This window comes from Triturus cristatus, chromosome 1_1 (assembly GCF_964204655.1).
Source record: "Triturus cristatus chromosome 1_1, aTriCri1.1, whole genome shotgun sequence".
NCBI lineage: Eukaryota > Metazoa > Chordata > Amphibia > Caudata > Salamandridae > Triturus > Triturus cristatus.
In genome coordinates this window covers 124,988,476-125,007,019 of record NC_140579.1, presented here as the reverse complement: position 1 = coordinate 125,007,019, position 18,544 = coordinate 124,988,476, and the positions used below count along the sequence as shown (strand labels likewise).

General features: G+C 48.3%; 1 protein-coding gene across 1 annotated transcript in view; it reads left to right on the top strand.

Moving 5' to 3' along the window:
- Nucleotides 1-2,182, top strand: part of LOC146869751 (E3 ubiquitin-protein ligase TRIM39-like) — a 91,566-nt gene extending 89,384 nt beyond the window's left edge. Inside the window, exons 8-9 of the mRNA XM_085614168.1 lie at nucleotides 175-181; nucleotides 1,814-2,182. Of these exons, the coding sequence (XP_085470294.1) occupies nucleotides 175-181; nucleotides 1,814-2,069 (263 nt within the window). The 3' untranslated portion in view covers nucleotides 2,070-2,182. The remainder of the gene's footprint in view (nucleotides 1-174; nucleotides 182-1,813) is intronic.
- Nucleotides 2,183-18,544: the final 16,362 nt, after the last annotated feature.

Genomic DNA, 18,544 nt, shown 5'->3' with positions numbered 1-18,544 from the left:
TTGCAGGGGTCCAGCCCAATGTTATCATCTTGCACTTGGGGGGTAATGACTTGGTTGCCAGGGGGAGGAGGGCTCTACTACTGTCAATGCAAACTGACCTACAGGCCATCAGCCAAACCGTAGGGTCATGCGAGGTTTGGTGGTCTGAAATTGTCCCCCGCAGGGTCTGGAGAGGGGCTAGGTCCACGGCTGCGGTAGAACGGTCCCGTAGACGGCTTAATAGGTCCATGCAGAAATTCTTGGAGCGCGGGGGCATGGGCTTCATCAGACATGCTTTGATCCAAGAAAAGGTGGAGGGGTATTATGAGGCGGACGGGGTGCACCTGTCCAGGGTAGGCATGGACATGTTCCTCCTGGACGTACAAGAGGCATTGGCTGGCAAGGGACATCAGTAGCACTGGTTAGGAGAGGGGGGCTCTGGCAGCGACGGTAGCCTCTCCAGAGCTGTGGCGGAGTTACAGGGTGATCTGGATGCAGACTGGTACAGTAAGGGTACCTCTGCGACAGGCGGTACAGTAAGGGTATCCCTGTCCGGCACAGTAAGGGTGCCCGAGCCAAGGTCCAGGAGCCGAAGGGGGTTCTGGGAAGACCGCGACGGCGCCCCGTTAGTCCTTCGGGCGGTTGGGGGGCCTGACCAACCGGGGGTGGCCACAACACGCTCCGCCCCTGTCAGAAGGGGCGGGAGTAGGAGGCAGATCACGTGACCCAGTGGATGATCTGCAAATATTTATGTGCCACACTGCCAGGGCATCGACCCACCGTGTGTGCTGGCTCACCAGGCGGGCGGGCAGCAAGGGGCTGCCTGCCCTGGATCGCCCGTAAGATAACCCAATTTTATTATCATACTGTATTGTATGAAATAAACCTGCAGCAGTTCTTCACCCACAAATAAAGTGTCAGTGTAATCTTTGGGTGATGTCTGTGTATGCGTGTTGACTGAAGCGGATGACGGTGTGGTCACTATGCCGCTGCCCGCGTCCCAAGCAATGGGACATCAGCAGGGCAGCATTCTAGTGGCCGCCCGTCGGAGCCTTCCCCCCGTGCTGCCTCGCGCGCGAGGCCTACGCCCACTCGGGAAAAAACCCCCTATCGCGGGGAGCTGGAGGCGGACCGGGGGGCGGGGGGGCGCGGCCTACTCGCTACTTAGTGGGCTCTCTCGCCCAGTTCCTCCTCTGTCTCCTGCGCGCTGCACCCAGCCTGGACACGCGTTCTCCCACCCTTTCCTCTTACCCCGCATGTCAGGCTCAGCGCGTTATTGGAATGTTTTAATTTTTTCTGTTTTGCGTTGCAGGCGGAGTTACAGGGTGATCTGGATGCAGACTGGTACAGTAAGGGTACCTCTGCGACAGGCGGTACAGTAAGGGTATCCCTGTCCGGCACAGTAAGGGTGCCCGAGCCAAGGTCCAGGAGCCGAAGGGGGTTCTGGGAAGACCGCGACGGCGCCCCGTTAGTCCTTCGGGCGGTTGGGGGGCCTGACCAACCGGGGGTGGCCACAACACGCTCCGCCCCTGTCAAAAGGGGCGGGAGTAGGAGGCAGATCACGTGACCCAGTGGATGATCTGCAAATATTTATGTGCCACACTGCCAGGGCATCGACCCACCGTGTGTGCTGGCTCACCAGGCGGGCGGGCAGCAAGGGGCTGCCTGCCCTGGATCGCCCGTAAGATAACCCAATTTTATTATCATACTGTATTGTATGAAATAAACCTGCAGCAGTTCTTCACCCACAAATAAAGTGTCAGTGTAATCTTTGGGTGATGTCTGTGTATGCGTGTTGACTGAAGCGGATGACGGTGTGGTCACTATGTTTTAGAGATGGTGAATACAGAGCTGCCACCTCCCCTCCCACCCTCCTGGCCCCCCGTGTGCCCCCCAGGGCTGTGGGGCTCTTCCTGGACTATGAGGCACGCAGGCTCTCGGTGTACAATGTGACTGACCGGTCTCTGCTCTTCACCTTCTCTGGGGCCTCCTTCCCCCCCACCCTGCGGCCCTACTTCTATACCGGTCTCAACAATGAAGGGAAGAATGCGGGGGCGCTGCGGATCCTGCCAGGGACAGGGCGGGAGTGAAGAGACTGTCTGCAGCGCAGGTGAGTGCGCGCTGTAAACCAGGGAAAGGAGCTGCGTTAATATAGCTACAGGGAAGGTTACTGTGTGTAGTGTATCATTAAAGGCGAGTAGTAATATAACTGAGGGTGGGGCAGTAATATCACAGACAGTGGGGCACTATGGCCACATCTGCCAACTGGGGAACCAGGTTCAAGCCCCGGCGTTGCCTCAACATCCTGTGATTCTGGGGATATCACTCAATCTCCATGTGTTGTAGAAAAAATCTCACCTTTTCTAGTGTAACCTGTGCTCGTGTAAAGCGCCCCACTGCTTTTGTGCAGAGTTGGCGCTATATAAAATTTCAAAAACAAACTCGGTGTACTGCGGGCAGCAGAGGAAAAAGAAAACGCGAACAGTCCTGCTCCCGGAGCCCAGAGACGGAGTTCTGGCGCACAGGGGGATTCTCCTCTCATAAACTCTAGGGAAGGAGTGAGTCAGTCTTGAAATCTGCCTCGCGTGCCTGATGCAAAACGATTTGGCGCCGTGACTTAATGTTACTTATTTAGGAAGGAGGGGTGAAGAGCAAGAAAACACGAATGGTTGAAATAAGAACGTAGCTGCGAAATGTCGTGGGTAACATTTCTGGGAAGTCTATGGAGTTTTTTTGGAAACAACCAGCAAATTGCATGATGGGACATGTAGTTTTGTTCTAGGCTCAGAGCAAAGAGCACAAAGTGATATTGACTAAAAGGTCAGCATCGGCTGACGGTGTCCCCTATGACAAAGACACTTACCAACTATGGAAAACAAGCGTAGACAAAGCCAATAGGTCTTGCATAGATAAACGGGTGCGTTTTTTTGTTGTTATTTGTTTATTACCAGCATATGCCACAAAAATAATAAAAAAAGAAAACCTGCAGCTGCCTAAACCTGATGATACCAAAAGAGGTTTTAATTTAAAAGAAACCAATAACCACATTAGAACAGTGTGAATGCTCCATATCAGGCAGTTGTACAAGTGCACCTAGTGTAGTTTCAGTGACTATCGCCGGAAAATATATATTTTTTTGCAAAGAAAAGGTGCCATTGTCTTTAAATTACTGTGACTGGAAGACATCGGGCCTGTTTGCGTCGCTCTTGCACTACGCAACGTGGTGCAAGAGCGACGCAAACCTTACATGTGATTTATCAAGCTACGCAAGGCCACTTTGCGTGGCCCTGAGTGGCTCCATAAATCTGAAGTAAGATAATGCAGCGCAAATCACTGCGTTGCCTAACTGTGCCCTGGGAAGACGTTCCATGGGCGTTGTGTGGGTGTTCCCATGCAACGTCCACGGTTTTCGACCCATTCCCAGATTTACCTGAACTGGTTGACCTGGGAATGCACCAAAAAGATGCGCCTTCTCAGGTGGGACGTAAGAAGGATAAATATCTTTTATTTCTCCTTGTTACTTCCTCTTTCTATATGTCCTGCATTCTGCAGCGCACATAGAAAGAGAAATATGCCTCTCAGGATTGTTTTTGTGCAGGAAGGTGACACTTCCTGGACAAAAACAATCTTTCCTGCAGCACAGGCCCCTTGCACCATGGGGTGCCTGCATTGGTGCTAGGCCACCAAAAGGGCGCCAGCGCAGGGAAAAAGGCAGGAATGTGCCATATCACCTAAAGTACGGCGCGTTCCTGCCCTTTCCCTGTCGCGCAGTGCAACAAGACACTTGCTGCGCAGCACAGCCTGACATTCTGGTAAATAGGCCACCTAGTTTAAATACGCAAAGATGAATACAAACAAAATAAAAAAAGGATAAGGAGTGGAAAGAAATAGTAAATGACAACATAAACCTTAGCACATAACATCTGCACATCAGCCTAAAGAGATGTGAACTTATCAGGAAAAGGCTGCTACTCACATTCTAAGAGAGCCAATGGCTGCAGTGGGCGGACCCATTCCCCTATATTGTATGTTGTGGTGGGCGGAAGCAAAATATGAATGACAAAAAAAGGACCAATTGATGAAGAGCTTCAACGTGTATGTATGTTGGAATGTATTTTTTAATTGTATATTCCTTGATTACAGGAGGCTGACAAGACAGCTAAAGCTATCTCTGTGCCAGACTTGAAATGACTGATGAAGGCCAGTTAAGAGATGACTACAGAGACAATAGAGAACAAGCATTGTGAAAGCCAATAAGTTCAGTGCTGGCTGCCAGCCTTTTGAATTTGTGTATGTTTGTTTTGTCATGTTTATTCTAAAATCTTTATTGTTGGGGTTGCTGCTGTTTCCTGGTCTTTAATAAAAACATTGGTTAAAAGTAAAAATATTTCTTGGTCTCAAAATGCACGCAATGCCATAGTAGTGCCCGGCTCCAAATGCAGCTACTGTATGAGACCGATCTAGACAGACATGAGGCGACTATCAAAACTTTTATGCACAGTGGAGAAGGTCCTGCAAGCACTGCACAGAGCTGCATGAAGGAAAAGTAGCTGCTGTTGAGAAGCCATTCTAAGCACAAGGAGAACTTGTTGAGACAACCATTAAACTTCTATGCACCCAGTAGCAGTAACTCTCTTGCTATTGTATTTGGGCTCTAAAATTGTTGCACACATCTTCTCAGATGATTAAGACTTCCACAAGTGTCACTTAGATGTTTCAAACAGCCTCATGTGTAACCTAAGACACTGTAGTCAAATAAAGGCTAGCTTATCGACTCACTGGCTTACTGTAATGTTATTACAGGTGGTGTGAAGTTGCTGGACCTGTTTATCCTGATCATATATTGGTCGATTCAGTTCTGTAGTGGGGGATCTCTGTGTATAGTCATAATCTGTGAATAGTCCCGCCCATGTGCGTGGACCCCGGAGCAATCGAAATAGTCTCTTAAGGTGTCCTCTTCTGCAGTCCTGCATAGACACTTAAGAGAAAATCAAAGACAAATAATGCAGCCTGACATTAACAAGGCTACACTGGCCAGCACTTCATCCTGAAGTGACAAAAAAGATCGCCAAATAATAATTAAATTTACACATTTAGCTAAGTTACACACCAAGAGAAACTACCCTTCACAAAACTCCTTTGTCATGATAGAGAGGAAGGGTTGGACAGACAAGCCCCATAGGCTGCCATTATGTGTCTGGAAAAGGGATACCGTGCCTGTAAGGAACCCTCCAGAGACCCTTGGTATCCCATGATGCACAGCCAAAGGCAAGTTACTTTCAGTTCTTTTTTCCGGCTCCTGCTAGCAGGACCCTGGAGCATTAAGCTCTACCTTTATTGGTATTTCTTCAATTTTTGGAGCTTTGTTTGAATGTTTTAGTGTTTCATTCGACGTCTGGGGCCTTTATCTTCCATTTGCTGTCCTTTTTGGCCAGTTAAGCCACTTCCTTTTGTCAAAGTGCCAGCTCTATTTGACAAGTGCCCGGAGTGTGGCAGGAAGAAGGCCAAGTCAGACTCTCACAGGGTTTGCATACTATGTCTTCCATCTTCTCATGTTCCTGACTCCTGTGTCATCTCCAAGTCATTCTCCAAGAGGACCATGCGTGACAGGGAGAAGATTCGTCTTCAAGGCCTGGAGCAGAGAAGACATCAGCATGCAGGTGGGACCTTTGGGCATGGATGGAACTTGTCATCTTCCACTTCCCGTGCTTCAGCCTCTGGATGGCGCCCCAGTCACAAGAAGGCCCAGAAACGGTCCCGGTCGACGTCGATGGCTACGACGACATGTTTCCCGTTGACCCAGGGCTCTGGGTCTAAACGATGTCGACGCTCGGCGTTGAGGGGAAAGATGTCGAGACCTCGGACGAGGTCGACGTCGGGACATCACAGATGGCGTCGACACATCATCGGCGTTGATCTGAGTCCCGAAGGCATCGGCGCTCGCCGTCGAGGCGACATCACCACTCGTCGTCGGCGTGCAGGTTGACGTCGAGAAGCAAGTCGACGTCGAGAAGGAAGTCGACGTCGAGGAGGAAGTCGACTTCGAGGAGGACGTCGAGGAGCCTGTTGCATTCGGTGGTTAGCATCTCCACATCTGACAGCCCTAGGTCACGGCGGCACCGGCGTTCTCCTTCAGGGGATACCGTTTCCAGGGCGCCCTCTTCGAGACCTGCCCGTAAGAGAAGGCGAGTGATTAGTACCTCGGACTCTGACTACTCCAGGACCTATTCACCATCTAGGTCTCCGGAAACAGCCCAGCCTGTGGTCCCTCATTGGTCGCCTCCAAGACCTCGGACGGCGACGCTTCCACCTCCACCTCAGCCACCACCGCCTTGGCCTCAGCAGCCTGTGCCGGTGATTCCGGCTGTGCCCAGAAGGCCGAGATGTCGATACAGATCGAGACATCATTCTCGTAGCAGGCACAGATTTTCTACCAGGTCCCGGCATCGTCACCGCAGGGAGCGGTCACGTTACAGGTACAACAGGGACACGGATTCTTCTAGTGGTGGAAGATACTCGCCGACCTGATCAGACTCTCCTCCTACGAGGGTATCACCGGTCGATGACATCGCCACGTTTCAAGACGTGCTGTTGAGAGGAGCGGCTAAGCTAGGGATCGCACTGACTGTGCCTACCCAGTCTACATCGGTCATATTTGAGACGCTGCAGCGAAAGCAACTCTCTCGTCCTCTGTTTCCTCTAGTGCCCGGTTTGGAGGAACCGGCTATGTAGCTCTTCCTTACGCCTGCCTCTGTGAAGTTGGCTCCATCGCGGCTTCAAAAGAAGTACAGGGCCCCGGACTCGGACCCCGCATTCCTTCGTACGGATCCTTCTCCGGATTCGGTTATTGTGGTGGCGGCGGCTAAGAAGCAACACTCTACGGCTCCATCGTCCACTGTACCACCGGACAAAGAAAGCCGCAGTCTGGACTCGGCGGTGAGGAAGGTCTGCGGTACAGATCTCCAAGAAGGCAGCAAGCTCAACTGCCCTCTTGAGCTTCTATGACCGCTCCTTATGGGAGTCTCTCCAACAATTCATTGAGCTTCTCCCTAGGGACAAGCGTGAGGACTTCCAGGAGGTTCTTAATGAAGGCTTGATGGTGTCAAACCAAATCATCAGCGAGGTTGCAGACGCCTCTCTCGTGGCAGCCCATGAATACTGCCACTGTGAGACGACACGCCTGGTTGCGGCTTACCTCCCTGAAACCTGAGGCACAGCAGCGAATTGCTTTTCTGCACTTTTCGGGTGCTACGCTCTTTGGTGCACATGCAGACGAGGAAATGGCTCGCATGAAGGTGGAAGTTGAGACTCTTAAGGCTGTTGGCTTGGAGAGGCCCAAGGAACAGCGTAAGACTTTCCGTCCCTACCAACAACTCTATTCTTACCAGCGCCAACGCGGGCAGGGTCGTCAGGCTGGACAGCAGCAGCAATAGCAGCAATTTCAGAGGCAGCCTTTCCAGAGGCAACCAACAGTCCACATCAGGGAACAAGGGCCCGGCTGGGTCTAAGCCCTGAGAGATTACTTCCCCCTCTTCTGTTACCCACTCCGGTGGGGGGAAGCATTCAGAACTACCTGGCAGAGTGGAGAAAAATTACTCGGGACAAGTGGGTGCTGAATATTGTTTGCAATGGATACAGTCTACGCTTCATCAACCCTCCTCCAGCTATTCCACCAGTTCACTCGCAATACCTGCTACGCGAACTCCAAGCGGAGGCCGATACCCTGTTAAGAAAAAGGGCGATGGAGCCTGTTCCTCCATCTCTAAGAGGAGTGGGTCTATACTCAAGGTTCTTTCTTGTGCGGAAAAAGGACAAGAACTAGTTCATGCCCATTCTGGATTTGCGGCAAGCAAACAAATGGATTTGCATAGAAAAGTTCTGTATGCTGTCCCTGCACCAGTTTTATCCTCAACTGCATCGAGGAGACTGGCTCTGTGCCATAGATCTGCAGGACGCCTACTTCCATGTCCCCATTGCCCACAAACATCGGAAGTTCCTGCATTTCATGGTCGGCACCAACTACTATCAGTATACAGTACTTCCGTTCGGCCTGAAGTCTGCTCCCAGGACTTTTTCGAAGTGCATGGCCGTGGTGGCAGCACACCTAAGAAAGAACAAGGTGTTTGTTTATCCGTACCTGGACAATTGGCTGATCAAAGCATCCACGTTCCAGGAGGCACAGCTACACTTCAACTGGACAGCTGCTCTGTTGAACCAATTGGGCCTACACATCAACATTTCCAAATCGGTCCCGACCCCTGTTAAGTGTCTGCAGTACTTGGGAGCCTCCATAGATATTCTCAAGGCAAGCGTGTGTCCTTCGGAGGAGCAACGCTTATCGATCCTTCGGAAATCTCAGACTCTCATGTCCATTCCATCGCCGACTGTGGGGTTGATGGCCTCTTGTATCTTTCTCACTCCACACGCATGCCTCCACATGAGGCCGTTGCAGGAATGTCTGTAAGACCGGTGGAACCAGAGACGAGGGAGCTGGGAGGACAGGATCCATCTGTCTCAACACGCGCTACAATCTCTGAAGTGGTGGTGTTCACCGGAGAATCTCCTCAAGGGGATTCCATTCCACAAGGAGACCATAGTAACAGATGCATCTCTCCAGGGCTGGGGAAGCGCATTCGGACCACCTTCAGATCCAAGGCATGTGGTCTCAGACAGAATCCACGTATCACATCAATTTTCTGGAACTCAGAGCTGTTCATCTGGTGCTGAAAACCTTCCACCCGTCCTTTTGGACTTATTCCCTGCTTGTACAGACTGACAACACAACAACAATGTATTACCTCAACAAGCAGGGAGGCTCAAGATCGCGCACACTATCTCTGGAAGCGCAAGCGATCTGGAAATGGCTGTTGACCAGGGGACTGACGATAACGGTGACCCATCTGCCAGGTGTGCAGAATGCTCAGGCAGACGCTCTCAGCAGGCTTGTCCAAGAGAACCACGAGTGGGCCTTAAACAACGAGGTATTAGGAGACGTCTTCGCAAGGTGGGGCACTCCACACATTGATCTGTTCGCCACCGCGGAAAACAACAAATGCCGAGACTTCGCCTCCAGGTTTTACCAACCAGGGACATGGGGGAGTGCACTGTGGATCAACTGGTCGAACAGCTTTCTTTACGCTTTTCCACCCATTCCCCTGATCCCGACAGTGTTGATCAAACTGTCCCGGTCCAAGATGATCCTCATTGCGCCGGAATGGCCTCAGCAGTGGTGGTTCACCGACCTACTAAATCGGTCTCTCCTGCCGCATCTTTGGTTTCTGTGTCGGCTGGACCTTCTCACGAAGTTCGGAGGGCAGATGGTGCACCCCAACCTCTCGTCGTTGAGTTTGGCAGCATGGATAATGAGCTAGAGCAGTATGGAAATCTTCCAGAAAGCTGTATGATGATACTGAAAGAGGCAAAGAGACCGTCTACGAGGACTTCCTACGCATACAAATGGAAGAGATTCTGCATTTGGTGCGCCTCTAAAGATGCTGATCCTACTTCCTGCAAGGAGGATGTCATCCTTCCGTACTTACTGTATTTGGCTCAATCTGGCCTTAATTTTCATTCTATTAAGGTTCACCTCGCAGCGTTGACTGCATATAGGAAATGCCCTTCACAAACTTCCTTTTGCCAAATCCCTGTCATCAAAGATTTTCTGGAAGGTTTGAGGAAGGTGTTTCCTCCCATTAGGCGTCCTTCGCCTCCGTGGGAGTTCAATGTGGTGCTGTCTAGATTGATGAAGGAGCCTTTTGAACCTATTCATAAGGCTTCATTACAGCATCTATATTGGAAGGCGGCTTTCCTTGTAGCTATAACGTCAGCTCGCAGGGTGAGTGAGATCCAGGCCCTGTGTTGCCAAGAGCCCTATACTGTATTTCATGCATCTAAGGTTGTCGTGAGGACTCACCCGAAGTTTCTCCCCAAGGTGATATCTGATTTCCATGTCAAACGATCACCTTGCCAACGTTTTTTCCACAGCCTTCCTCTCCGGCGGAGAGGTCCCTGCATTCACTGGATGTAAGGCGGGTATTGGAATTCTACTTGGATAAAACCAAGGAGATTTGCATATCGGATCAGTTATTTGTTAATTTTGGGTTGGTCAGGACTGGTCTTGCCACCTCCAAACAGTCCATTTCTAGGTGAATTGTGTCCTGTATCCAATTATGTTATCAGAAAGCTAATAAGACTTTAGGGGGTAAACCTAAGGCTCACTCTACCAGGGGAAAATCGGCTACGACGGCTTTGCTACGTAATGTTCCCATTGTAGACATCTGTAGGGCTGCCACTAGGAAGTCCGTCCATACCTTTGCTGAGCATTATCGCTTGGACTCTGATGGCAGGGCAGATGCGCAGGTTGGGCAGGCTTCACTGAGAAATTTATTGGCAAAGTAGTGATTCTATACGTTTCTTCCACCGCTGAGTTTGGATTGTTTGGGATGGGCTTGCCATACTATTCAGATTATGACTATACACAGAGATCCCCTACTACAGAAGGAGTCGTTTCTTACCTGTAACTCCAGTTCTGTAGTAGGGGTAGCTCTGCTATAGCCGTAAGCGACCCACCCTCCTCCCCGGTGGATAAAACGTCGACATCCTGGATGCTACAGGGCTGGCTTTATACACCTTCAAAAAGAACTGAAAGTAACTTGCCTTTGGCTGTGCATCATGGGATACCGAGGGTTCCTTAAAGGCACGGTATCCCTTTTCCAGACACATAATGGCAGCCTATGGGGCTTGTCTGTCCAACCCTTCTTCTCTATCATGACAAAGGAGTTTTGTAAAGGGTAGTTTCTCTTGGTGTTAAACTTAGCTAAATGTGTAAATTTAATTATTATTTGGCTATCCTTTTTGTCACTTCAGGATGAAGTGCTGGCCAGTGTAGCCTTGTTAATGTCAGGCTGCATTATTTGTCTTTGATTTTCTCTTAAGTGTCTGTGCAGGACTCCAGAAGAGGACACCTTAAGAGACTATTTCAATTGCTTCGGGGTCCAACCACATGGGCGGGACTATTCGCAGATTATGACTATAACAGAGATACTCCTACTACAGAACTGGAGTTACAGGTAAGAAACTACTCCTTACTGATTTGAAGCTACCAGATGGGGCAGCATTGGAAGGCGATTCGGACTGCAGCCGTCTTTTCAGCCCAACGTTATATAATGTAAGGTGAATTTGTAGAGCACTGCTAGTAATCTGTGCGAGTATCAAGGCGCCAAGACACGTCCTAGACCATCACCAGCTGTAGGCCTAAGGATTATTCGATTAAATTAACAAATGTATATTACACTCCATCAATATGTACTCCTATCATAATAATGTGAACTGTAATATGTACGTGTGAATTGACCAACAAAAAACTCTTGACAATCACAATAAACAGAATAAACGAGCATTTGCAATGCAATTGGCTCGCTTTTGGGATCTTACATGTATTTAATATGCAGCACATTAGCCTGGGTGCTGAAACCTCTACTGTTGTTTTACGTGGAGGGTAAGTAAGCACCAAACTGCCTGAAACACCAGGTATGGGAACACATGGAGAAAAATGTTGTCTTTCAGCTGGAAATGGTACAGTCCAAAGCTCTGTTTTTAATATAAAATCAGAGCCTTCGGTGGTCATATCATTGAAAATACAAGATTTGGAAAAATATTATTGTCTATGGGTGTTCGTGGAAGAAAATTTATATGGCCTGGAATCTAGAGAATGCTAAAGTGATTCTGGTTGCCAGAAAAAAAAAAATATAAATAAAGTCCCTCAGCAGAAAACAATTCTGCTATTTTAGTGACCTCTACTGGTCGTTTTCTATCAAGACAGTTAAATAGAGGCAGTTAAACAGAAAAAAAAGTCCCTAAGCAGAAGAAGACAAGTCCTAGGGCTGATCTCCAGAGCTCACAAAGTACATATAAGTATATAGTAAAGTATATACAAGGGGTCTCGAATGCTCGACCAGAAAAGCAGACTTCAACCTTAAATGCCAAAAAGAATGCTTCATTCCACTCACAGACTCGTTCCTTCACAGGACACCTGGAATGAAAATGGGGGTGCTTTATAGTGGGGTATGGCAGGACACATGCCCTGGTATGGGCTGTGGTGTTAAAGGCCTGGGATTACGGAAGGATGGCAGCCATTGGCCGGCAGATAATTTTGGGGTGTGTAGAAAAGGTAACACTGTAATGAAGTCTATGACAGGACACCGAGTGTGTTTGGGAGGAGGGCAGGATGCCAGATTTTTAAGAGTCTGTGATTCATGAAGTGTGTATAGGCCTGTTTGAAGTAGGTGTGGCAGGAAAACAAGGTGGGGGACATTTGGGGGCCGAGGTGCAGGACATTCTGATACGGGGCTGTATTTGGATTTGGTAGGATGCAAAACCAAAGGCAAATTATGCAAGAAATATTTTTATTGAAACAATGCTCTCCCTGCCTGGGTGACAATGCTATTAGTGAACTAAGTGGAACGTTTGGTTTATTGTGTACCCTATATGTGCTTTAGATTCTTATTAAAAAGAGCAAAATTATAGTTTAAACAAAAGAAACATTTTTGTGGAGCACATAACTCAAACTCGCACATTTGAAGGTGCTCTTATATGTAATTATGAAACGAGCATTGGCATAGCCAATAGGTCTCGCTTTTGGGACCTTATAAGTATTTAGTTATGCAGCACAATATCCTTGGTGCAACAACTACTGTTGCATGGCAAAACACTTATAAGGTCCCAAAGGCGAGACCTATTGGCTATGCCAATGCTTGTTGCTGTTTTTGTGGTACTGCAATATATAGGGATGTTATTTGTCACAGTTTAGTTTGGATTAGATCATTGATGACACTATTGTTCATAGGATCACGATGTCTCCAGTGACAACTTCTTACTACCCAGGTCATACCGAGGGGTTCCTTTTCCGGTGGTTCTGCTGTCCTGATCGAGCCGAAGGTCCTGTTGCAGCTGTCGCCTCCCTTTGTGTGTTTGGTTGTGGGTGTGGTTGTGTGTGGTTGTGGGTGTGGTTGGGTGTCTGTGGTGTGTGTGTGTGGTGTGTGTGTATGTGGTGTGAGTGTGTGTGTGTGTAGTGTGTGGTTGTATGTGTGTGTGGTTGTGTGTGTGGTGTTGTGTGGTTGTGTGTGGTGTTGTGTGGCTGTGTGTGTGACTGTAATACTAAAAGTATCTCAAAATAAAGGAACACAAACATCTTTGGATGAAAGCACGTTGTAAATCAAACGGGCGCAGCAAAGCATTGACACAAAAACAAAACAAGATCACTTAGCGAAGACTGAGTGCTGATAATGGATACACACATCCCATCATCTTAAGAGTTCGATTGCAACCAATGTGCACTCAAACCTGCCCCCTCCATGTGAATTGCACCCCATATTTCATGAGTTATAACTGCTGCACCCACCATAGCACTTTGGGATCTAAAGCGCAACATAGGTCCAATCGACTAAGCAGTCGCTAACATGCTGTGCTTTTAAAGAGAATGTGCCAAAAGTTTCCAGCTTCCTCATCATGTCCTCATGAAAGCGCCAACGAAAGGACTCCCTGAATGGTGCAACGGACATGAAGCAGCCGCTGCGATCAGAAATAAACACTGTGAACGTTGTCCGTTTCACTGTAACATTTCCTTAATGTTCCTTAAGTCACAAAACAGTAATACTAAAAGCATCTCAAAATAAAGGAACCCAAACATCGAGTTTGTGTAAAGAGAAAGCACGTTGAGGCAGCGATGGAAGATACATTTAAGGTGGGCGTGATATTGCCTGACCGAGATGCACCCACTGGGAGAATCCCGAACGCTTGTAAGCGCGAAGGCGGGAGTAGGGGCGGAGGCAGGGAGCAAGCAAGAGGAAAGACATTGCGCTGAAGGCTGGCGGTTTGCGCGTGCACGCACGCGTGAACGCAAGCTTGTCACCAGCCAGCAGCACTTTGAAAACTCACCTACTAAAGTCTCTCCGAGCAGCACATGTGCGCTGACTCAGCGAGACCTAAAAAGGAGGCCGAGTGAAATAAACTGAACATAGGATCGCACAATTTAATGAAATAGGGAAGCCAGGATTGGTCTCAGATTTTCACTTGACCAATATCTCTTTTTGACATCAACTGTTAATGCGTTGTCCTCAATTTTTGGACGAGGACATTAGAGCATGGGTAACAGGCAGAATACACATTTTTTTTCCGGCAGTTTTATATAGCAGGAAGGACAAACGAGAACGTCACAACAGACAGACTACACGGTTTTCTTCTTTTGTTTTGGGCAGGGAGAGATCTGCCGGGTTTCATGGTATGCTGAGGCCAGGATTCAATCCTTGCTTCCCAAATAACATGGTCTGCACCTGTGGCCAATAGGGTACCATGCATCTTGTGAAAACCCGGCTCGCCAGAAAAACGTTTGGAGCCAGAGCCAGGCAACTGGCTTGAGCTTACAGTGGCTCGTCCACCTCTAGTTCTACATACTGTAATAGAGAAGCAAGTAGGACACCTCAAAGGGCTAATGCCAATTTGTGTGTGTTTAACCTGGAAGCAGAGCCAGCCTTTGCTAAGTTAGCTCCCTGGCCATGGGCGGAGAGACATTTGGCACCCTTGCTGATGGTAGATCGCTTAGCTGTCTCGCGTAGATGATTGTTTTGTTGATGTGTGCCAGCAGGGGTCAGAGAGTGAAGGAGGACTAGGAGTCCCATTCCTAAAGGGGTGTTGAAAACATCACCCGCCATATGATAATAAAGGACTAAAACCACTTTAAAATGGCAAATCAGACAGAAACGAACAGGCAGGGACAAGCTCCGTCTGGTTTGTGATATGACTTGGACATGATTTTAAAATGTATATTTTCAATACTATAAGCACATGGGTTATCCAGTTGTACTAACTAAATTTGAGTTTTTGGTGTTGGGTAGCACGAGCACTTTCCACTGGGGTTTCTAAGAAATTGAAGATTGAACCATTAGAACATACATTGTTCAACAATAATGAAACAATGTCTTTAAAGAAAATCGCACCACAAAATGTTAAACTATAGCAACGCCACTTTCAACACATCTGGAAAAAAAACTTAAATTATTGGGTATAATCCGATCGAACGCATAACAGTGCAAATTGTTTTACCAGACCCACACAAACTGCACAGTGTGTGCCCGACAACCTCAAGCAGTGTGGGCAGCAGTAAAAATAACAAAAGCTCTGTGGAGGAGTACCAGAGTATATATTTTCTATACTTGAAAAAAGTAAAATCAGCCCTGTCAACTGATATTTCATGAAGTAAATGTGTTGTTTTTGGGGCAGCGATACATTAATCTTATTGAGAGACGCGGCGTAAATATACATTGAAGGGACAGATTTCTTATGTCAAGCCTGCCAGAGGAGGCTTGTGGTGGAAATTTGCAGCAAACCAGAAAACTGGACGCCGCTTGAAAACCTCGAGTGTAATGAAAAAAACCTGCCCTGTCAGAAGGGTTAATTTTTTTCACATTTAGCCTCCAAATCGCTTGCAGTAGGAAAATGAGCCCGCCACTACTCCACCCCTTTACATATTACACTTTTATTATCATAATCATTTTATATTTTTTTCCATCATTTGTCAATTAAAGAACTACACTTTATTACTAGCTTAATTATTACTTACAGCCTCAGCGCTGCAAGGTGAATCCTGTTGCTTACATAGCGCTTGCTTTTTGCTAAGCACTCCGATATTCTCAGATGGGAGGATCCGAAGATTCATGGTGACGTAATTTGCCCAGAATCTCAGCATTGCCCAATACAGGGTGAGCCAGGATTAATATCTACATCTTCATATGCAGCCGTATCTATCTCCCTAATAGGCAGAGACCAAGCACACCTTGAAGTGCTTACGCCCGGCACAAAAAGCACCTGTGAATGCGTGAAAGAGGGTGATTGGAATAAACAGGTCTGCAAGTAGCCCACTGGAGAAGGTGACTAATCACGGGTGTAATCGGTGAAACAGAAAAATCTACGAGACACTTACTTACGAGCCCTCATGACAGAAATACTCACCAGCCCCTATCGCATCCGCCACTTTTGACTTTTATCTGGGAACTGATTGTTCAGCAATATCTAATTTTCATGATGGACGGGAGATAACATGTAGAAAACTACAACTGGGGCTGGGAAGAACTGCCAACTGTGCAGCAGGTGAAGTGGCACCGTCAGCCGGTTGTCCGAGAGACCTAGAGCACCCGGATAAAAACTGCCTTTTACAACTCAACGGGATGTCGGGGAGTGGAGAAGTTTTAGTAGCAGGGAACTTGCGACACCCCACTGCTCCCTTGGTGACTGTCAAAGCTCTCGCTTGTCACTCCCACGCCATGTCAGGTGTGTGCTCCGCAGCCCACCGAATGATGGATTACTGCGTGCACTCTGCTCCTTCTCGCCCCCTGTGTTTTTCTTATGAAAAAGGCAAAATTGCAAGCAAGAAAAGGAAATACTAGACGTATGTGATGTGACCTCTGGGCTCTTTTGTCGGCAGCCTCGGCCACCTGTTGGAGCGCTGGATCCATGTACACATCTGGCTGCACAGGGATACATTGCAGGCATCCAGCGGTGACGCTGACCATCTAAGAGCAGCCGTTAGGGGCTGCAGGATGAAAGGACGACTGTCACTTACCCAGAGCTCCCAGCGAGTGTCACCTCCGCTTTGCCCTTCCTTCGGTGGTTGAATCCTATTCAAGGTGGGTTCGGGAACCCCCGGAGACAGGAGGTTAGATGGCGCGCAGGGTTCTTCTGCCGTCTGGCCATGCTCTCCTTCCCCTGCTGAGCAGTAGGCAGTAAGCAGCCGCCAGCACTACTCTCTCCTCTCACAGGGCTGTGCCACTGCACACCCGCCCACTCAGCGTCTCTCACACACTTGTGGGCTGGTTCTTATCTTCTGCCCTGAGAAGCTCTGCCTGCCTGGAAACACGGCTGAGCTGCCAGCTGAGGTGCGTGCTATTAGTGTGCCCCGTTGCTGGAACAGGGACTGTCCCGGTAAACACGGGACAACTGGCCTGCCCTGAGGTGCACGGTACCTCTAGTTATGCTTGTACAAAATGAAAGTAACTCCGGAGGACTGTATTACAATAATAAGGGATAGACTAATGTGGTAACAACTAAAAACAAGCCTCGGCGCTGCACATGGGTATAGTGAGCCTTAGTGCTGCACACTGGCAGTGAGCTGCAGGAGGAGCCTCAGCGCTCCTCGACACGCGGCGTCTCGACACTGCTGTGAGTGGTGTGTGTGAGCGCCGCACTGACATCCACATGCAACACTAACCGGAAGCGTATGCGCGATGTAGTGCCCGCCTGCCACCTTCAACAAATGCTCTCATTGGCTCCGTTGTTGAAGGTGCTTTATGGAGGTTATAGTTTATTTTCGTATCTTGGCCGTTTTCCTCAGCTCAGTATGGACTGCAACTTCTGACATGCCAGGATCGTGAGACAAAAACAGAGTGCAAATTTACCCAGCCGATCCCACGATAAAAAAAAGCATTGAAAATGCAATAGACTAGCATTTACGAGACCTATTTATTGCATTAGAATCGGAAGTGCGGGTGGGAAGAAGGCACGAACAGTAGTGGGGGAGGGGCTAGTGTGGTTTGAGAAGTCACGGACTGTGGGGGGGGGAGGGAGGAAGGAAGGCAGGGCAAGAAAAACACTGTTGTAAGTAAAGGGGCCGATAGCCGTGGAAGGATACAAATGACAAAGGAGGTGGGACTAACAAGCCTCAAACCAATCGGAAGACAGCATTTAAGACAAAAGTCAATGGGCAGAGAGTGGGCGGAGCTTCCACGAAGCTCCCACACTACAGTATATACTGCATGCCTAGCAAAGCGATGGCAGCGTATTCGCGCTGCAACGCTAGCGAGACCTAAAAAACTGAAGCTTGTGGACAGACAGTATTTGTGAGCAATTGAGTCCGTTATTTCAATATCAGATTCAGTATTTCCTCTCGAGCAAAAAGAAAAAATTAATTCCTAATGAGGAAGTGTACAAAGTGAAGAAATATGCATGCAGAATGAAGAACAAGACACAAGACTGCATTCCAAAGAACCACCAGTCATTACCAGTTGTGCTTGGTGGTCTCTGTTTATTGGAGAGAAAGGTGACAATACATCCTGGTTTTTTTTAATACTGATTTACTTATTTCATTATATAATATAGTTATTGGGAAAAAAAACACTGCAATCTTAGGGTGGGGTGGCGCGCAAGAAAGACCAAAGAGTGAGAACAAAAGGCCATTTTATCAGGACAGGTGTGCAGTTAGTCTCAAAACATTCCAAAGATTGTAACAACCCCACCTTACTAATACATATTAGAAACCTAACCCCTCCCACCCTTAACCCTCCCCTACTACCTTGACAGGTTTCCCCTATCAAATGACTGCACCATCCACTCCCCTCAAACATCATATCAACCACAGTCCATTCAACCTACCACAATCCTTGTGTTCATGTGTCCTATCCTCGAACGCCCCCCGGTGACCTCCAAACATCCTATCCTTTGCCCACCCTGAAGAGCCCGGCAAAGGCGTTATTCAATTACTCCCTTCCTCCTATACAGATAATTCTGCTTATCAGGC